The 21,572-nt window shown below is 55.6% G+C and overlaps 1 protein-coding gene across 1 annotated transcript; it reads left to right on the forward strand.

Annotated features, from left to right (window-relative positions):
- Nucleotides 1–4,847: 4,847 nt before the first annotated feature.
- VSX2 (visual system homeobox 2) lies at nucleotides 4,848–20,759 on the forward strand. Its single transcript, XM_032404619.1, has 5 exons — nucleotides 4,848–5,217; nucleotides 6,483–6,567; nucleotides 10,434–10,557; nucleotides 19,441–19,621; nucleotides 20,434–20,759. The coding sequence occupies exons 1-5, from the start codon at nucleotides 4,848–4,850 to the stop codon at nucleotides 20,757–20,759; spliced, it is 1,086 nt and encodes a 361-aa protein (XP_032260510.1).
- The last annotated feature ends 813 nt before the right edge of the window (nucleotides 20,760–21,572 follow it).

Here is a 21,572-nt window from a genome sequence, read left to right on the forward strand (position 1 = left end):
AGCATGCAACTCTTGATCTCAGGGTCATGAGTTCGAGCCCCACGTTGGGCCTAGAGCTTACTCAAAGAAAGAGAAAAAGAAAACAAGAAAGCAGTGGATGTAGACTCCGCTTGGCCCTTGGTGGCTGCATACTCCTGGGAAGGTCACCTAGCCTCACGGGGGTTGCTTCCTCATGTGGAAAGCACGATGATACACATCTTTCAGGGTAGTTGGGAGGATGCATTGAGACAATGTCAAAAAGTCCAGAACTTAGTACATGTTCATTGTATGTAAATTAAAGGTGAATCAGAATGTCTCTTGTTTTTCTCCTGGCAGCAGCCCCTTGACTAAATGAAGAAAGTGGAATGCCTGGCCCAACGTCTGACGACAGGAGGGTGATAGAGGAGGGCCTCCGGGACTCTCTGAGGAGACCCTCAGGAGAACTGGCCAGCACAACAAAGGAGAAGGCTTACTCTCAAGGGGGAAACGCCAAATACACAAGAGCATTTAAAAAAGTGAAACACGTTCATGGGTGACAGATTCATAATGGGATTATTGATTCAAACACACATCCTTTCTCTCCCTTGCATCCCCCGCACCCCCCTGCTCCCTCCAAAAATTGTTGCTGATGGCTGGGTAGTGACTCGGGGAGGAGGCTAGTGGGGAGAATGACTTGGCTGCAGCTGGTGCTAAAAATGACCAGCACCAGGGCAAAGGAGGGAGGCGGCCTCCTCCCTCGCCTGGGTCTCCCTCCTTGAGCCTCAGTGTCTTATTTGTCATGAGAAGGACAGAATATCTGACCTGTCAGAGAAGTTGAGTGGATTCAGTGTGGTGAGAGGTCTGGCCCCTGTTCATAATAATAGTATGAGCCATGATGTATTGAGTGCCCAGGATCAGGTACATACTCAGTGCTTTAAAAATATCACCTCCTGGGGCGCCTGGGTGGCTCAGTCGTTAAGCGTCTGCCTTCAGCTCAGGTCATGATCCCACGGTCCTGGGATCGAGTCCCTCATCGGGCTCCCTGCTCAGTGGGAAGCCTGCTTCTCCCTCCCCCACTCCCCTGCTTGTGTTCCCTCTTTCGCTGTCTCTCTCTCTGTCAAATAAATAAATAAAATCTTTAAAAATAAATAAATAAATAAAAATATCACCTCCTTCAGTCACTGGCCCAAACTCCACAATAGCTGGGACTAGATCTGTCCTGTCCCTACCAGATTGCCAGTCCCAAGTACAATATCCTCCTGCAGGATGATAATAGTAACCAACACACAAGAATTTTGTCCCTAAAATAAGCGTATAATAAAATAGGTCAGTATTTGAAAATTATGAAAAAAAGAACCTGATTTTGTACACTCACAGTAGAGCTTTATGCACATTTCTAACCTTCCTGACAATTCTAAGGAGTAGGTACTACCGTTACCCCCATTTTATGGATGAGGGAACTGAGACACAGAAGGCAGAGAGAAGTTGGGTAACGTTCCCAAGGTCACTAAGTAGGTGACGGAGCAGGAGTCTGAACCTGGGCAGTCTGGCTCTAGAGTCCATGTCCTTGACAGCATGCTAACTCAGGGGGTCAGGGGGTGCTCCCAGATCTAGTACCAGGCTGTTTTATAGGTAAAGCAATCAAAGCTAAGAGAGAATTTAATGGTTGGCTCAAAGCCACAGAGCTGTTAGGTGGCAGACCCAGGATTTGGACCCCGTGCGTCCTAGCTAAATGTCTCCCGAAGGGTACATTTCACTCCCCCCACCTCCATCCCTTAGATTCTTAGACAGCACCCACCCCCACCAGGAGTCTGTCAGAAGTTCAGGTCTGAGGGCGGGGCTGGCTTCAGGCTGATGCGGGGCCCTCCCTCTACCTGCAGTCTCTGGAAAGGTGTCTCTCAGAGAGCCTGGGCTTGCCCCCATCCGCAACCTCCTCGGTCAAGGTGGTAACTATCTCCCTGGGGTAGGGAACCGGCAGCCTCAGATACAGGGTTCGGTCAAGAGATTTTTCATCCTCATCTCCGGGCAAGAGCCGAGCTTCCATCACTCACACGCTGTTTTCCATCACTCACATCCTTGCCCATTGGCTGGCATCTGGCTCATCGTGGATGTCCCGCGATAAGTAAGCGACATGACAGATGCCATTAACACAACATCCCCATTCATCCTTCCAGGGTAGGCTGGCATGGAGAGGAGGCCAAGAGAGGGATGAAGTCAAAATAGAACAGCTTTTGACACCAGACTCACTTGAGGTTGAGTCTGGCCTCTGCCGCTTACTAGCTAGGTCACTTGGGACAGGTTACCTAACCTCTCTGGGCACTTAAGTTTCCATATTCATAAAATGAGGATAGAAATTCTTACCTGAGGGGCGCCTGGGTGGTTCAGTCGGTTGAGCATCTGCCTTCGGCTCAGGTCGTGATCCCGGGGTCCTGGGATCGAGCCCCACACCGTTGGGCTCCCTGCTCAGCTGGGAGCCTGCTTCTCCTGCTCCCTCTGCCCTTCCATCTCTGCTCCCCGCTCATGCTTTTTCTCTCACTCTGCTCTTTCTCTCTAATAATAAATTAAATAAATAAATAAATAAATAAATAAAATCTTAAAAAAAAAAAGAAAAGAAATTCTTACCTGAAAGGCAAAGCCATTGCTTTGCACAACTCTAGGGGGAGCCACTCACATTGTCTATGTGAGTGGTGCCACATGGAACCCAACTCCATAGAATACAAGGTGAAGGATGCCTCAAGATTGCACATCCTTGAGTCTGCACCTTGCCAGTAAGAATGGCTATGCTGTGCACGTCAGCTATACTCAAAAAAAAGAAAGAAAGAAAGAAAGAAAAAAGAAAAAGAAAAAACAATAGCTATGTCAACTTTCAGATGTGGAACCAAGATACCAACAGGGTTCTTGTGAGGACAGAGATCATGTCACATAAGGGGCTGAGCAACATAAGTGCACAGTAGGAATGGCATTATTATGGGACAAGGAGGCAGCCCTCGGAGTGAACAGTACACCCTCCCAGACGCCTCCTGCACTGAGAAATCCCCCAGCCCAGTTCCAGCTCTCGTGTGGACCCGGCCAGAGTGAGTGGAGACCTTCCTCATAACAGCCCTGATAGCAAGGCCTCCGCTTCCATCCCCTACGGGGTCTCCTTGCGCCTCTCAGTGTGGCCTCATGGCAACCACAAAGGCTACGAGACACCTTGGCGGCCGGCTGGGTGAGGAGGTTTCAATTTATTTGGGGGTTTGCAGCTGACTAGCCAAGAGATCCTCAATGGAATCTCTCCCCCAGCCTGGTTTTCCAGTCTTGGCCTAAACCAATTGACCCTGTCTTTATCTTGCCTCATAGGGTGACTTTGTTTCAGGAAATATTTAAAGCAATCAATTCAACCAACTTTATTTGTGAAACAAGGAAATAAAAGCTACTCCTCCTAAGAAAGCAAGCAAGCATGCAAGAAAGAAAGCAAGAAAATTGATTTAAGACCTAGTATGTATTAGGCACAGTAGAGAGGGGAATGTCAAGGTAAACAAGACAGTCCCTAGCCCCAAGAATGTCACAGAAGACTTAGCCGAGCTGGTGGAATGCTGGGACTCCAAGGTCCATGGCATGGCAGGTGTGTGTGTGCGCGCGCGCGAGGAGAATCACCTTCACTTGACATCTGGGCCCTATGGGATCCTGCTCTCCGCAGAGCCTTCAAGCAGGAAAGCAGTGGCTTCATTGCCCACTTTGGGAATTCAGCTTTTTCTCCAGGCAGGGTCCTGCCTCTCATCACTTTTCAACTGGCCCACTTGGCTGCAATTCTGCAACTTCCAACACAGGATTTAGTCAAGGGATCCTGCTTAACTGGGGACAGAAGTTCACCTTTTAACTGCCTCTAACGCCCTCTCTCCAGCCTGGTCCTCCACATCAACAATCCCATCCTCTTCGCTCTGTCTGCTCAGTGAACTCGGAGGTATAGCAAACCCCTTGCCTCCTCTATGTGGTTTACAGCAGGGCCCCTAGCTCCTAGCTCAGAGCTGGTAAGGTGCTCAACGAATGGATGGAAGAATGCATGAAGTCCTTCCACGGAAGTTGAGCACACTCATGCTTATTCTAGGAATATCTTCAGATGCCCACGGTTTTTCTCCAGAAGAAATCACCACTGTTCTCTCCCGCCAGGGACCCCTACTCCTGACCCCTTTATCGTTCATTTATTCATTGGGCCAATATTTACTGAGAAGTTCTTCTGAACTAGGCACTTTATCCTGTGCTGCAAGGCACGTGTGGAGCTCTTCCCACCCATACATCTCCCTCTTCACCCTCCGAGCCCTCTCTTCTCGCCTTGCCACCACATACCCTGTCCAGGGCACTTGCCCCCTTCCTTGTTCTGCCTTTTACACAAGGATCCCATATTTGGGCTTCTTTGACCCTGCCAATCTGCACTGGACTTAAGGGAGGGAGGAGGACTCCCAGTCTCTAACATCTGCCCTCAGCCTATCCTCCCACCCCATCCCAGGACATGTCCCAGCCAGGCTCTGCCCAGAATCCCAAGCCACCCAGCCTCCTGGAACAGCCCTGAACCTTGTTGTCTCATTTCAGCCCCTGGGGTCCCTGCCCATGGGCGTCCTGCTGAGTCCACCCGGTGCCCGGCCCCCAGCGCCCTGGCCCCTCGGTGCTGCCTGCGGCGGGAGCTGCCAGCTTTTTGGAATTCCTAATGCTCCTGGCCCCGGTGATTGGCTGCTCAGCTCTGACCCCACTTGGGCTGCCGCCTGGTTGGATAAAAGGGGAATCTCCTTGGGGCTCCAGAGCATTAGACACCGGAGGGGGCACCTGGGACCAACTTCGCGAAGCGGGGAGCCCGGCGGGGGGGTGGGGGGAGCAAAAGACCTGCGGCCTCAGCCCCTCCAAAGAGCCGGGAGATGACGGGGAAAGCGGGGGAAGCGCTGAGCAAGCCCAAATCCGAGACAGTGGCCAAGAGTACCTCGGGGGGCGCCCCGGCCAGGTGCACGGGGTTCGGCATCCAGGAGATCCTGGGTTTGAACAAGGAGCCCCCCAGCTCCCATCCGCGGGCTGCCCTCGACGGCCTGGCCCCCGGGCACTTGCTGGCGGCGCGCTCCGTGCTCAGTCCCGCAGGAGTGGGCGGCATGGGGCTGCTGGGGCCCGGGGGGCTCCCCGGCTTCTACGCGCAGCCCACCTTCCTGGAAGTGCTGTCCGACCCGCAGAGCGTCCACTTGCAGCCGCTGGGCAGAGCGTCGGGGCCGCTGGACACCAGCCAGACGGCCAGCTCGGGTAGGTGAGGGCGAGGCTGCCGGGCTGCCCGACTGGGGGCGAGAGCCGGAAGCCCCACGCCGTCGGCTTTCGCTTGCACCGCAAGGCCTCCTCCCCGCGCAGAAGTTCGCGCAGGCCGAGGGGTCGCGGCTCGGGCCTGGGGCCGGCGCGCCCGCCTGCTTTCGGCCCCGGCGTTTCCGGCCTCCGCGCCGTTCTCTGGTCCCCGCGTCGGGCCCCGCTCTGCCGCGGCGCCGGGTGGGGGCCCCACCGGAAACCCGGCTTGGGGTGTCGGGGCCCGTGGGGCGGGCTGGGCACCCCCCACCCCAGCTCCGCTGCTCCACTGCGGCCCCGGCCTCCCGGAGCCGATTCTGTTCCGTGTGCTGGCGGCCCAGGAAGCGGGTTCCCCAGCCTTCGGCCCCAGCCCTGGAATCCAAAGTTGTTGTTCCTTCCTCTTTTTCGCCGTTCCACAACGCTCACGTTGGTCAGCTGGGGTTTATTTTTCACCCCACGAGCTTGGACACCCCGGCCTCTGCGGCGGCAGGAGCGGCCACCATCCGATTCCACCTAAACGCCACAATCTATCGGATGCCCCGCCCGGCGGGCTCGGGGGCCCCGGGATGACCCCACCGCGCCCTCCCTGGACTGCCTTCCCGGCCGTGCGTCCCCACCCGCTCGGCCTCCGGCTCGGGCTCGCGCTCGGCAGTTCCCCCGATTTTTCGTTATCTTTGTATTTATTTATTTATTTATTTATTTTTATTTGGAGGGGCAACGAAAAGTGGCGCGTCGCAGTCTCTCCAGTCTCGAGCGGGGGCGCATTCTGCAGGCACTGAAAAGGGGGCTGTGCCCGGGGAGACCCCAGCGCTTCCCCGCGCCCGGCTCCCTGCGCCCGGGCTCCGCTCCCCGGGGCCAACTTTCGGGCCCGGGGCGCCGGGGCTGCAGGCGCGGGGCAGGGCGCAGCGCCGGGATCCCCGCCTGCCGGCCCTGCGACCCCCTGAGGCTGCCTCGCTCCACCGCCGTCCCTGCCCCAAGCGCGTTGGGGCCTTTTGCTCTCTTACAACGAAATCTGCTCAAAATCTCCGGATTCGGGCGCCGGCGTGGGTAGAGCCAGCCGGGGCTAAGGGATAGGGTCGACCTCTCGGAGGGCTCCCCTGGCAGGCAGAGCAGGCCCCCGCCGCTCCCGGAGGCGGCCCGGGGTGGGGCCCTCGCGGGCTTCGGGCGCCTGACGTCCCCGGGCGCTGCCAAGCGCGCCCCCCATTCTGCCGCATGTGCCTCCGCCCGCTTTTCAGATTCTGAAGATGTTTCCTCCAGCGACCGAAAAATGTCCAAATCGGCTTTAAACCAGACCAAGAAACGGAAGAAGCGGCGACACAGGTAAGGCCCCTGCGGCGCTTTCTGTTACCTCTTTTGCTCACCCACTCCCTGCCGGATCCTGTTTGGGGGTCGGGTCGCTCCAACCTTATTCCCGCCGACTCCTAAGTTAGAAGTCTAAGGCTGCTCCAGGGCCGGGGAGACCGAACGTTGTTTGGGGACATCCGCCCGGGACCCTGGCGTCCAGCTACACCGGGTGAGGATGGTCTGTGGCCGCCGGGGGGGCGGCACCGGCCGGGCTTTTTCCTTGTGCGGGAGAAAGGAAAGGCCAAACCAGGGCCGAACCGGAGCCAGAGACCGGCAGGCGGCCCCAGATTCGATCCAGGCATCAGCGCCTGCGGAGAGCCGCGGGGCAGAGCGGCTCCCACCTCCCGCCCAAGCCGGCCCCTCTGCCCGCTGCCCCCGGGCCCCCATTCGGCCCCCGCCGTCCCTGTCCGCTCTGCCACACCCCTAGCCTTCTGCTCCCACCGTGCCACACATCCTGAGCGTGGTATCTCTGCACGGATGGGAATTTTTCGTTAGGCTTCTGCTCTTTTGTGATCCTGAGGGGTCTGTTCCCTTCCGTGAGCCTCAGTTTCCTTGTCTGTAAAATGGGGAGGGAAAGTGTGTGGACTGGATGACCCCACCAGCCCCAGCTGGAGTCGAGTGGGCTGCATTGGGGTAACGGCTACAGAGAGAATTTTAAAAAAATAAGTCTTCAAATAGGCATTACTGGTACAACTTTAAAATTCAATAGGTGCTGAAAGGTATATCCTGAAAAGTAACCCCCACCCCCCACCCCAGACGCTAATTCCCTTTCGCCTCCACACCACAGCTACTAGTTCCTTGTAGAAATTTATGAGGGGGTTTTAAGGCAATAAAGAAGCCAGAACCAAAAATCTGCCTGACTTTCTGCAAGTGCTGCTTCCAGACTCCTCCCCTGTGCTCACCCTCCCCCCATCTGTTTCCCCAAATCTCTCCCTGCGCCCCAGTCCAGGTGGGGTGTCCGCAAGGTTCCTGCTGGCTCGCGGGTCATTTCTCCCCTGGGGAGCTCTCCCGGCTGCCACCCACCCCATCCTCTTCTCCCCAATTTGTTCCCAGCCTCTTTGCACCCTTTCTCCGGGCACCTTTCTGCATTCCCCTCTTCCTTAGCTAGCCCTTGGCCACTCCACTATTGGCACCCACCTTATAAAATGGCTCTTCCTGTCCTCTAAGGGGCCAGTAGGTTCGGGCTGGAACGAGGGTGAACTCTGACTTGGTTTCTCAGTGACCTCGTTTATTCATTCCCTTCAGGCAGCATTTTTGTTGTGTTTAGCTTTGTTTTATTTTCAACGGAAACATTGATCCTGGGTCATTTTTTTACATTCATTCATCCAACAAGTATTCGTTAGAGCATCTTTTATGCACCCATCTCATGCTGGTCCCAGGGTGGGTAATCCCATCAGCTTCCCCCCCACCCCCACCCCTCGAGCAGGGGCAGGGACGAGGACCATGGAGGGAGGACAGGTCAGAGCTGGGGCTGCTGTGCTGGTGCGGAAACGGGGAGAGGGATTCACACAGCAAGGGGAGTCCAGGAGAAAGCATCCCCTGGGTGCTGAGCAGTGTTTCTGCTCCAGGACATCCTTCGTGTGGCAGCTGGAGCTGGCTGATCCATAGCCCAAAGTCTCTGCTTAAGGCTCCGAACCTCTCCCCACTGAGGAGATGTTTGGGGGTTCCCAGTGAGACAGCACAACTCACCACCTGCCCTAGGTTTCAGGCGATTTCTGGTGTATGAAGAGAGCAGATTATTAGAGAGATCAGAATGGCTACTGATGGCCGGTGCAGTTTTTAATTAGTAAAAAAAAAACAAAACATATATATATATATATATATATATATGTTTTTTTCCTGAGTTTCTCTCATTTGGGGATTTCAGGTAAGAGCCCCTGGAGTCTCTTAATGAGAGATGGGCATCTCTTTTTCTCCCAGAAACACGCTGGGCTTAGTAAGGGTCGGAGAGGGGAGTAGGGATGGAGCCGCGGCCTTGGGAGTCTCTTGGATTCTCTGCTCGTCTCTGCACTGGGAAAGCTCAGCTTCTCCGCAGACAGGATGCAATGGGCACCTGAAGAGTCTGGAGTTCCGCGTGAAGCCAGGAGCAGGGTTTGGATCACATTTTGGGGTGCAGGAGCCTCCCTGGAGGAGCACACCAGCATCACCCCACAGATTAGCTCGGAGGCAGGCATGAGGGAAAGTTTAGGGGATTCGAGGTTTGGTTTTGTTTTGTTTTTTTCAGTGAGAGCCCTCCCAAGGGGAGACTGGCACTTGAATGACCTCTCATCCTCTCCCTTCTTTGGCTTTGGCCAAGCCACAACACCTGTGTGCCTTGATTTCCCTAGTTGTGAGAAGACTTACATACTTTGATTGTTTATTTTGACAGTCTGTTCAGGGGCCCTTCAGTAAGTGGCAAGAGCAAAATAGAAACCAGCAGATCCTCAAAAGTCTGAAGAATTCACTTTCTGTGTACATAAACGTTCCATTCCCCCCTCCCAAGAGAATAGGAGAAACAATTTAGAATCAAACCAGTCATTTTCTGTAAAGGGCAGAATCTTTTTTCCTCACACATCCCCTGTGTCTTCCCCTAAGATATTAAAGCCGACACCAGCATAAGGACCCAATGGGGCTTACACCTATACTTTTTCCTTGTGTTGGGTGAGGGTGAGAGTGAGGGCATCAGTGAAGGCTTCTAACCCCATGTGCTGGTCCCCAGGGTCAGATCCCAGAGGCTCAAGCAAAGAATGTACCATTTTTACAAGCTGGGTTTGTGGAATCGGGACTATATTGCCCACTGACTTGATAAGGGTACAGGATAAAGGTCACTTGGAAGTTGGTGAAATTAAGTCTGAAAAGAGAAGAATTGGTGCCTGTCAGTGGGTGTGTATGGTTTATGGGGAAAAGTGGGTCTGTGAAGCCCCTGATATTGGAGGTCAAATTTTGTGTTGGAGCATATTCATTTGCACATTGTCCTAGGGCAAAAGGATGTAGCTTTTACCTGATTCTTAAAAGAGGTTTGGACCCAAATAGGTCAATGTAGACTGCTCTGTGGTGAGTGGGGGCTGTGTAGGCAGGCTTTCTCACAGTGACCTGAATGGAACCCCCCTGAATGGGGCGCCCCCTTGATGAGTGGCTGAGCCTAGGTGTGAGGTGGTTGGAAGGTGCTCCTTGTCTTCTGAGCACAGGAGGTGGAGGGGGAGATCTGAGGGCAGCTCTAAGGAGCTAGTTGTTCTAGCTGGGTGGTGGCAGGGGAAGGGCAGGTGAAGAGGGCAAAGTGTTGGGGTGCATGGGGAGGTGGGAGATTCGATTCTTAGCCGTTCAGACACTGGGGTTGCAGTTGCATTTGACCTTCTGGTGGGTCTTTGAACGTGGGTGTCATTTAAAAGATCAACTTCTGTCTGTGAGAGGAAACTGGGAAGCAGGTCCCAGTGGGCCTGAGGCATTTATTTATCTGGTGAGTCGCTCATTCTGTGCTCGGGAGGAAGATGAAGGGCTTTCTGCAGTTTTCTAAAATTTTTGTCTCAACACCCTTTCCCCCAAATCACTTCCAGAAAGATTCCCAGTATGAAATGTCCCTGAGGGCTAAAATAATGTCCTCCTAAGAAGGGTAGTGTGGATCCTCAGCCTTGAATGAAGACGAGTCTAGAGGGTTAAGCTACTAGTGTGCGTGAACACATGTGAGCGTGAGTGAGTGTGTGTGTGTGGTGTGTGTGTATGTGTGAGAGAGTTCTTGTCTGATTGTGCTGAGCCAGCCCTGGGTTTGGGGTCTGTCTAGGACACATAGAGGAAGGTCATTCTGTCCTCTCTGGAATAGTCTCTTTCAGTTTCTGGGTCCTGAGTGTCTGGTTTTGCTCCCCTAGGACAATCTTTACTTCCTACCAGCTAGAGGAGCTGGAGAAGGCATTCAATGAGGCCCACTACCCAGATGTCTATGCCCGGGAGATGCTGGCCATGAAGACGGAGCTGCCAGAGGACAGGATACAGGTAACAGAGCCCCGAGTCCCTGTCTCTCTTTCCGCACCCTCTGAGGGATTGACCGCCCCAGGCTCCTGGATACCCGTGACCCCATCTCCCATCCCCCTGCTATGGGTCCTTATGAAGAACAGTTCGGTTAAGCTGACAGGTATTTGCTGAACACCTACCACGTGAGGTGGACACTGGGGTGGGGCGTGGGGGACAAGAGACTTAGATAGTGTGGCTGGCCTGCTGTTCCAGACTATAGGCTTCCTGAGGAGTAGGTCAGGCAGACCGTGAAGGGGCCTGTGGTGGGACGAGGAGTTCTGGGCAAGTCATGGGTTCTCAGGGGGGTCTCTGTCGTGGCAGGTATCTCCTAGGGACAGCTAAATGTCTGCTCCAAAGCCAGAGGTGGTAGAAGGGGAGAATGACTTCTAGCCCTGACCCCATTCTGTTTCTCTTCCTTCCACTCCCCTGACCCATGAAGAAAAGGTCACCCCTCCCTTTCTGTCTACGCCCCACCACCTCCATCCACCTGAAACTCCTTCCTCACACAGTCAGGCAGCTGGCCCTGCCCTGAGCTCCTGCTCGGGTCTGGCCTGGGGTGTGGCTGGGGACGCTTGCCTGCAAGTGTGGCTCAGGAAGTCCTCCTTCTCTCCTATACGGAGTTGCTTTTTGTTTGTTTGTTTTAAGATTTTATTTTTAAGTAATCTGTACACTCAACATGGGGCTTGAACTTACAACCCCCAGGTCAAGAGCTGATGTTCCTCTGACTGAGTCAGTCAGGCGCCGCCCCTCTCCTAGAGACTTCTGTGGCATAACCGACCCCTGGTCTGGACTGGGATGTTCTCGGCTGTGCTGGGCTCAGGGCTTCCTTTCATCAGCAACAAGACCTTTCCAAGGCCAGAACCCCCCCTCATTAGGCAGGAGTGGGTCTGCTTAATGGTTTCTCTGGGAGAAGATGAAGTTTGATGATTTTCTAGGTAAGGCCTCCATGAGGCAGAAGAATCGAGTTGGGTAGGAAGAACATTTCCAGAAGATTTGGGTTTGCCTTTACTGGATCACATCCTTAAGTGAAAGCTGCTTCCACCAGTGGAATGGTCCAGAGCAGTTCACTGCTAAGGCTGGGAAAAGTAAGGGGGAGAAGGGGCCCTAACTTCCTGAAACCCCTCCCAGTCAAGAGCCCTTGGAGGTGGGACGTGTGTTGGGGGGAGAAGGAACCAGATAAGTTGTGGGTTGCTTTGTGTTCTCTCACTGGACAACCAGAGAATTGGAAATGAGACATGAGCTACTTTTCCAGAAGGGTCTTCCTCTCCCTTGGAAATCTATTAGGAATTTCAGCCAGTGGCTTTAGACATTGACACAATAAGCTCAATTATTCATAAGCAGATTATCTGTGTGGTGCATTATCCATGGTGGCCTGGATCCATCATCCCTCCACCCAATTGGTTCCAGTGGGGTAAGCCTGGGGTGTTGATTCTGAATCGTGTGTGTGTGTGTGTGTGAGCCAAGGCCCAATCCAGTCAATGTGCAGTGGTAACCCCTACCTGGCCTTTGTTTGCACAAAGTTGACTATTACAAGTGGCCAGGGTGGGGTGGAGGGCTGAAAAACTCTCCTGCTGGTAGGCCTCACACTGGCACTACTGGGACCAGTAAGAAGGAAGAGCTGCCTCTTGCGGTGGACTGTCCTAAAACCTGTCCGGCCGCGGTGGCGGTGGGTGGGAGGGCGTGAAGGATTCTGGGGAAGGCTCTGGCTCAGCCGTTACTGCATTGCCGCAGACGCCCCAGCAGGCAGATGCCAGGCTTCATTAAGTTGCCTGGGGGTGGGGGACATCTGTCGGGTGGTGTCTGAAGCCCCAGGAACCAGCAAGGAGGAGCTAGGGTGTGGAGTAAGTTGATTGCCCCGGGACTTCGAGGACTGTAGATCTGGGAGAACGGAGCCGAGAATCTCTCAGTCTTTGAGCACCACAGGGTTCTTTGGCTAATAGCTGCCTCCAGAAGGTGTATGTGAGCTGTCACATAGCCTTGCCCCAGGTGGCCCGGGCAGTCTCAGCATGCATCAGCGACGATCACAGCTATCATTTACAGAGCAGTTTGCACGTGCCTGGTGTTCTGAAAACACGGCGTCCACGGGAGAGGCAAGTAGGTATAGTGGTTAGGGACGCTGTTTCAGAGCCAGACACATCCTGGCTCCACCGTGCCCAGCTGAGTGACTGGACGAGTGACTTCAGCCTGCAGAGACCCTGATTCCTCATCTGTAGAATGGGGGTGATGGTGAGCCCCGCCTCTGGGGCAGATGCCATGAGCCACGTGTCGTCTGTTCTGAGTGATGCCTGGCAGGTGCGCCGTGCCCACTCCACTTCAGCACTGATCTCATTTAGTCCTGGAGACAACCGAGGAAGCGGAAACACAGCAACTGGCCCAAGGCCACACAGCTAGGAGGTGGGCGACACAGGGCTCTAACCCAGGTCTGCGTCGAAAGCCCACACGTTCACCACCTGCCTCTTGAGTTTGAAGCCTGTGTTTTGACTGGAAGCTGGGGGGAGCAGAGATGGTTGGAGGTCAGGTGGGGACTGGTATCGACCTTCTTTATAAAAATAAGCAACACTTATTGAGTACTGGGCATTGTTCTAAAGAAAAAACCTCAAAAACTCACTCATAAAAAATTATTTTTTGAGTGGGCAAATTCTTGTATCTAAGTTTGTGGTTTGGCTATTCTGACTAGTGCTGTTCAAGTCTGCCTCTTTTAAAGGGATCCCTGTCCAGGGATAGGGAACGAAGTGTGAAGGGATTCTATTCCAAAAGTTAGAAGATATGCAGTCTGTCTCAGCCTGGGGCACTTATTAGCATCACAGGGCAGCTTCTGAAAACACCCATGCAGGGCTCCCATGCCCAGCCATTCTGATTTAATTGCTTTGGTGCTGAGCCTTTGGCATCTGTATGTTTTTAAAGCTCTCCAGTGATTGTGGGCAGCCAGTGTAAAAAGGCTGGGTCAGAGACTCTGGAAAGGAGTTTCTGCATTTTATGTGCATTAATATGAGTGGAAGGAGGTGGAGTTTGGGGGGGGACAGGGTAGGATGAGGGACAAGGTGACTTGTCAGGTGTGCAGGGAAGGATGCTGCCTGGGCTGCTGGGAAATGTGGGCAAAGCTGCCCCCTACTGGACGTCAGAGGCTGCAGCAGGGCCCAGCTTCTCTGAGCCTGAAGCTGGGACAGGAAGGGGGAGATGCTGAAATATGGTGTCAGGAATGCTGAGCGCATGTGGACGGTTAAGTCCTTAAATCACTGCTGCGATGAGCTCAAATTAATCAGCTTCCAGCCCGAGGAGAGGAAGGAAGCTGGGTGAATGCGATGGGACCTGCCACATGGCTGACAGAGCCAGGCCGATGGCAGGAGGCAAGATCGGAAGGCAGGGCCTGGGGAGGCAAGCAACCGGAATGTGCAAAGAGCATCCATTGTACAAGATGTCTCCTTGAGGGGGGCGATCCTGGGAAGACCACAGAGGGTCTCCTGGGAGACATTTGAGGGAAGGAGCCCTGGGTATGGTGTCTTGTGGGGATCCTGGGATGGGAGCTTGCAGGACAGGAGCTGGGTGATGACAAGAGAGGCCATGGGCCCAACCATAGCTACTCTATCCACACCATGAAAGAAGTTGCCGGTCGGGTTGCCCGCTCTGCTCCAAGTGCGCTCTGTAAGCAGGAGAGCACCTGTTTGGCAAGGACCCCTCCCCAGGTCCAGTCTATCCTTCGAGGCACAATCTCTTGGGACCCTCGCTGACAGCTGGCGGGGGGAGGGGGGCTCCTGCCAGACCAGCTCTGTGGACCACCAGAGGCATCCCACTGGGCTTCCGGAGTGCTGCTAGGGCACCACCTCTGAGGGGAAATGCAGGAACCCAGACTCCGCCCCAAGCTGGAAGATCGTACCTGGAGTGCCAAACCTGGTGACCCTTGGTGTCACTTTGGGGCCCCTTCTCAGGCACTCAGAGCCCTGAAGTGTAAAGCAGGGCTCTGGTCCTCACTGCGGCCTTGACGCAGTTTCTACTGAGGAGTTCCAGGCCTGACTGTCGCGTGAGAGGGGCAGTCTCCTCTAGAAAGTGGGCAGCCAGGAAAAGGAAGGAGCGAGGGACTAAAGGAATATTTGGGGCTTGCCAGAGCCAAGAGGCCAAGTAGGGAAAAGGGCCTAAATGCTTAGAAGGACTCTCAAAGGTAGGAGATGGGAGGACCTGGCTTTATATAAAAAATGTCGTTGAGAATTTGCTGGAAAGCAAAGCCTCATTTGTTGCACGTTTATCCACAGAATTCATCCAGCAGCAGGCCAAGGTCTTTTAGTTCTTATTATGTGCCAGGCATTTCCCAAGCACTATTAATTTTTATAACAAACCTTCAAGGAGGTGGTATGACAGGACAGATGAGGAACCAGAAGCTCGAAAGGTTAAGAAACGGGCCCAAGATCACCAAGACGGTGGGAGGCAGGGCAAGGATCTCCAGCCGAGGCCTTCTAGCCCCTGATCACAGCCGGCTTGCAGGGAGCGTTGGGCACTGCATGTGTGTTCTCTCGCATTTGGGCCTCAAGGGCCTGGAATACATGAGAAATGTGCTGATGGTAGCAGGGCTCTCCGTTTGGCCTGCTGGATGCCTAAAGGGGAAACATAGGCTAGCTGTATGAAAATCGTACAGCTTGAAGTTTAGTTCTGTCCCTCTGCGCCTCTCCTGGAGTTATTATTATTTGCAGTCCAGCCTTGCTAAAGGGCCTGCGGAGGAGGCCAGAGGGGCAGGTAAAGCTGTTGATTAACCTGCCCTCTGTGCAGGCTCCCACTGGTTTTCTTTGCCTCCACTGAAAGAATAATAAGTAGCATTTTTTGAACACCTTCTATGTGATAAGCATGGGTTTTAGGAACTTTCACTTATTGCATTAATCCTCAAAACAACCCTGAAAAATAGGCACTATCTTATGTTTGAAGAGACTGAGACTGAGAGAGGGCAAGTCACTTGCCCAAGATCACACAGCAATTTTTGTCGCAGCTGGGAATTCCAGCTCAGGACCGTCTGACTTCAGCGCTTCTTGGGACCATCAAGTCCTGCACACATACTGGTTGCTTCCAGGAAGGGAAGAGAAAGGCAGACATGAGGAGTGGTTAGGCTCAATGCTAATCCCTTGTCCACTTCCCTCCAAGGCATCCAGCCACAGCTCCCCTGCCAACTGTCCTAAAAAGAAATTGTTTTGGCTGTCCAGGTCCCCTCCATAAATTGGAGCAGCATCTGGTCTTCGCAGAGAGCCAGGCGTTCCAGGAGCCCATAACCGAGGGTCCGCATGACTCCTGGTTTGAACGAGCAGCGGCACCAGCTCTCCCGGGAACGTCTGTGGGCAAAGTCTGATCTGCAGACCAGTTATTCATTTGCCCAGATTAGGAGACCCAGGAAAATAGTTCTGTTTATAGGCCCCAGAGAGCATCTGAATCCCAAGTCTGCCCCCCTTCTTTAGTGCTCCTGTAAAGATGCGGTTTCCATGTGAGAGCCATGCTCCCCCCACCACCCAAGCACCAATGCTCATGGAATCCAGAGGAAGCCAGGACAGTGCATCCTCCCAGGCATCCACACTGGGGTGGGTGGGGCATCTCTGCCTTTGTATACTCCCCAGTCCAGTGTCCAGAATCCATAAATCCAAACCGTGCCGAAAACACAGTTCTTTCCTAAGTGAGTCATCAGAACTCACTAATGGCAAAAACCAGACCTGAATTTATGCTCTTTATTTATCCCTTTTAGCGTGCATATGCGTATGTTTTGCTGCAGAAATCAAAACAAGTGAGTTTGGCTACGGTGGGCCGCTGCAGCCGAGTGTCATGTAATGTGGTATATGCACCACCTCTTCTTTCTAAAATCCCAGACATTGTGGAGTCTGGTCCCATGGGGTCCAGTTAAGGGGCTGTGGTCTTGCTGTTTAATAATGCACTGCTTTCAAGCAGGAAGGTCATCTCCTGACTAGGAAGCAGATTTCTTAGATTCATAAAGAAAGCCTTCCCAGCCCTCTGTGGTCACACTTGGTGCCTGGAATTCCATCACCAAGGGCTTCATTCTACTGTATTCTCTGAGAGGTGGATGAAACCAGAAGTCACATTTTATGTGGCTCAGTCCTTTCAGATTTTTCCTCTATGGGAGAAGGCAGCTTGTGCCAAGTGGGTATTTATAGAGGGCCACCAAGTGCTACTGGGAAGGAAGATGGGACAGGACAGAGGTCTCAGACAAACCGCAGGCACCGGCTCTGTCCAACAGTCGGGCGGAGAGCCTGAGGGACAGACAGGTGGCGCTGGGGAGGGATCTAAACACAGCGTGGAGGCAGGCCGGGACGACAGGCGAGTTAGCCCGGGCTCGCATTGCTCATCGTCTCCGCTCTGTAGCCCACGAAGCGTAGCCATCTAGTGGCTTTCAAACTGCAGAAACCCTTTCCTCGGCAGGGGTCACCCGTGGCGGTCTAGGTCCGGACCAGGGGAAAGGCCCTGCACAAGGGCTCCGCAGCTCTCCAGGAGGGCCCGAGCAGGAACGGCAGGTGCCAAACCCGGTGGTGGCAAAGGTGCAGATCGCTGCAGGCGGCGGGCGCCACCCAGGGTGGACTGAGCGATCCTTTTCTACTGGGCGTGGCGAGGCCCGGGGAGTCTTGGGCCGCGTCTCTCCCATTTTTGTGGGTTCCTGGTTATTTACAAACGGAGAAATTTCACGACAGGGTTACACACATTTCTGTCCATTTGAAGGTGTGCGTAGACCGCGCGGTCTTTCCGCAGCCCCGCACAGCGCGGGGCTCTTTGAGGGTCGACGGGAGGGAGGCAGGGCTGCCGGGGCGCCCCCTGCTGGAGGCGTCCGGCCGCGCTCAGCCGCAGACTCAGGGCTGCCTGGGGCCGCTTGGGCTCTCACTGCGCCACATAGCGGCAGCGGCGGGAACGGCGGGGGCGCGCGGATCCGAACCCCTGCCCGGGCCTCCCGGCGGCGGAGGCAGCAAAGGGTTAAACTGTCAGCGGCGCGATGTTAAACAGGTGTCAAAGGCGCCCCATATATCTGCAGATTGAAATCAAATTCTTTGCCGTATAAAAAGATAAATTACCCAGGCGCTGCCGCGCGTCCCACTCATCACGCCAGCGCCAGACGGCAAGCAATTTTTTTTTTAATGTGCTAACGACCTAATCAAGCAATCAAGTCGGAGAAGATTGCAGAGTGACCCGGGCAGCCATCTGCCGGCGAGCCCCGCATTCATTTCCCGCGCCCCCGCGCGGGGTGGGGGCCGGGGAGGGAGCTGCCGGGGGGAAGAGGGGAAAAAATCCTAAACAAATTAACACCCAATTTTCCCCGTCTAATTAGTTAAATGAGATGTGTTTGGGGTCCCCCGGGGAGGGGGAGCGGCTCGCGGCGCGGCTCGCGCTGCCTCCGCAGCATTAATTAGTGCGGGTCAATGCCGCGGCTCCCGAGAGAGCAGCCGCTTTAATTTCCCGTGATATTTCAGTGCCTGAGGCCCATCGATTCAAGCAGAAATTAACTTATTTTTCAATCAGCCCAGGGCTGCCCCTGGGGGTGACTCTTCTTTTGCCGCCTCCTGAATAGAGCTGGAGCAATTTTTCATCAAAAGCTGAAACCTCCGCCTCTGGGGGCGGGGGAGGGGCCCGGAGGGAAGGGGGCGGGGGACCCGGCCGAGGCGAGGGAATGGAAATCGCAGAGGAAACTAATAGATTTTCCCCGAACCCGCCTCTGTCCTCCCCCACTTCCCGGGGCGCCTTGGGCGTCTCGCCATCCCCGGGGGTCAGGGCCCGGAGGGGCTGCGAGGGGACGGGAGGGGGCCGCTGGTCGGGTCTGGGATCCTTCCAGAGCCCACCGGTTTCTCGCCGGCCTTTCACCTGCCTGAGGGACAGTGCAGCTGTCCCTAGCGCTGGCTCCTGCCAGCTGCCGGAAGTCTCAGGAAAGCTGCTTTGGGAGACCGAGAAATCTCCCTTCCCCCAAGCATGGCAGGGACTGCTCCAAGCACGGGGCTGGAGCGCTGCTGACACCCCCAGGGTACCCCATGCCCTGCACCAGTCAGCTTTGGGGCCAGAGAAACATTCTCCAGGGTGTCCCCCACTGCACCCTCCTAGGTCTCCATCTCCCTTTCTTGGCACACCAAGAGAATTTTGTCTTCCTTGCCTGACTGAGGATGGATGCCCAGCTCCTCTGAATAGCACTCAGGGTTAGGTCCAAAACTGTGGGGAGCTGGTGAATGGAGGGCACTTTGGCAAAACAGGGCTTCACCAGGACGGGGCTGAGAAAGGAGGCTGACTCAGGCCTCCCCGGAGTGTCCCTTGGGGCTTCCTGATACCTGAATGCCATGCCCTTTGCTGCCTGAGTCCACACTCACCTGGCTTCTGGGACTGCTTGGCCTCTGGAGTTCTGGTGGAGAGGGAGCCCCAAACAAGATGCATGGCTAGTCCAGCCCCTGGAAGGAACGTGTTCCTCTGCAAGTCAGAAACGAGATTCTGTTTATAGGCTGGAGGTGTGACCACCTGCAAGAGAGCTACCAGGGTGGGGCTTCTCAGCTGCAAACCGAGGACCATGCTGGGAACTGCCCACCTGCAAGACCCTATCCCGGAGGCCTCTATCCCATCACCCTAGAACTGCTTTGATTTAAAAAAGAAAAAGAAAAGGATCCATTTCACCCATCATGTTCTTACAGGACTGGGTGACCTCCTTCTGGGCACTCGGAGCCTGGAGGAACCCCGGGGGGTACCATGGGGTGGGGGAGCTTAAGTGAGGGCACCCTGCTGGAGAAACGAGCAGTCACAAGGGGATGCAGCAGCCAGCAATCAAAAGGGTGGGGAACTTCACAGGGGGCCCACTGGGGTAAGGGCCTGGCCTCAGTGCCTCTCAGAACATACCCCTGCCCTGTTCATCCTCACTTGCAGGTCTGGTTCCAGAACCGCAGGGCCAAGTGGAGGAAACGGGAGAAGTGCTGGGGCCGGAGCAGCGTCATGGCGGAGTACGGGCTCTACGGGGCCATGGTGCGGCACTCTATCCCCCTGCCAGAGTCCATCCTCAAGTCCGCCAAGGACGGCATCATGGACTCCTGTGCCCCGTGGCTGCTGGGTAAGAGCCCGCACCCTCCTTGGGGCCCTGCCCCTGCGGTGAGGAGAGCGGGCTCCCTGGAGGAGGAGGAGACAGAGCCCTGGGGCAGGGACACCTGGCCACAACAGCCTAGCAGGACAGAGGCACTCCAGACCAGGCCTCCTAGTCTCCCTTAGGAGCCTCAGAGGGTAGGCTGGGCCCAGGACTTGCTGTCTATCCCCTGTGCCCCCCTACTGGGTGGCTCGGACTCTCATCCCTGCCAGGGCCCTGACTGTGGGTTCTTTTGTCCTGTGAGAAGGGTGTGGCTGTAGCCCCAGGGTCCGTACCCTCTTCTTCCCTTGGCCAGAGCTAGGCTTGTGAATGAAACAGCTCCTCTTGGGGCTTGAGGGAACCCCTAGGACCCTCTGGCCACCATTCTGGCATTGCCCAAAGGACTGCTTCCCCCTGAAATCTCTCCACGTGCCATCTTCCCCCCACCTGCCCTCGGGGCCTAGGTCGGTTGCAGCACCAGCTCATCTTGGGGTTCCAAGATCTGAATCCCAGGAGGGAGGGATGGGGGAGCAAGTACGCTTGGGAAGGGACAGAACAGGCTGCCTGGCGGCCAGGTGCCCAGGGACCTGACTTGAAGAAGCCCTCTGCCGGCCTGCAGCCCCATCCCCTGGCCACCCTCCCGCTGCCCTGGCCCCGGCCCCTGGGACTCGCGTGACTGCGGTGTGTGAAGTAAGGCTTTCTGCTCGTCCTTAATTCTGGCCTCTCTCTATCTTTGCCGTTTTCAGTTCAAGATGGCTTTCCCAGGCGCTTTTCTAAACCCGAATACCAACAATTCTTTTTAGGGATGCACAAAAAGTCGCTGGAGGCAGCAGCGGAGTCGGGGAGGAAGCCCGAGGTGGAGCGCCAGGCCCCGCCCAGACTCGACAAGATGGAGCAGGAGGAGCGGGGCCCCGACCCTCCAGCGGCCATGTCCCAGGAGGAACTGAGAGAGAACAGCATTGCGGCGCTCCGAGCCAGAGCTCAGGAGCACAGCACCAAAGTGCTGGGGACTGTGTCTGGGCCCGACAGCCTGGCCCGGAATGCCGAGGAGCCAGAGGAGGAGGAGGCCATGGACGAAGACAGGCCAGCGGAGAAGCTGAGTCCACCACAGCTTGAGGACATGGCTTAGATCAAGGGCTCGCGGATACCAGGCCCCAGGACTCTGCTCTCCTCGGGGCCTGTGGTGTTGGGAGGTGTTCTCTGAGGCAGGGCTCAGGCCTGGCCTCGGCCACCCTCCCCCTGCCCCACAGGCCCCCCATGACCCCTGGGCCGACTTCAGGCACAACTCAGTTCTGGCCGAGGCTTTGGGCCATGCTGAGACACCCCCTATCTAGTCTTGACCTCTCCAGCATCCTCCTCCTCATCCCAGCAGCCCTGCCTCAGAAGCCTTCTTGCTGCCCCAAACCACCCCCTCAAGCCACTTTCACTCAATTCCTTGGTGACTCTCACTGTCCACATCCACCCCTCACTCTCTGTTCTCTTGCTTGAAAGAGCCCCCCGCCCCAGCTCTGTACCCCCTGTGGGTTCTGCTGTGCCCAGGCCCAAAGCCCACTGCTGCCAACTCATTGCCTCCCACAACGGTGTCGGGGACTGAGCACCTGCACTCTAGTACCGACGTCCTGAGCCCCCCGGTCTTCAGCAAAACTGTGCTCCCCGGCCTGTTCCTTCCCGAGGGCCTGGGCCTGGGCCTCCAGAGTGTGGCCATACTGTCCTACAGGCCCAGGCCCAGCCTCTGCCCCACGCCATTGACGGGGCCCAGATTCCAGGTGAAACTTGGAAGGTGTCATCCTGAGCCCCTCAGCCCCCCTCCATGTCACACCCTCTGCAGTCACCCTCAGGAGCCTGCCCGCCCTCTCCACCCCCAGCCTGCCCCACCGTCCCCCGCAGCATGGCCGCCAGCACCGCACGTGGCCACGGGCAGTACTGTAGAGTCCAGGGCCTG

Source organism: Phoca vitulina, unplaced genomic scaffold (assembly GCF_004348235.1).
Source record: "Phoca vitulina isolate PV1807 unplaced genomic scaffold, GSC_HSeal_1.0 scaffold7, whole genome shotgun sequence".
In the NCBI taxonomy this organism is placed as follows: Eukaryota; Metazoa; Chordata; class Mammalia; order Carnivora; family Phocidae; genus Phoca; species Phoca vitulina.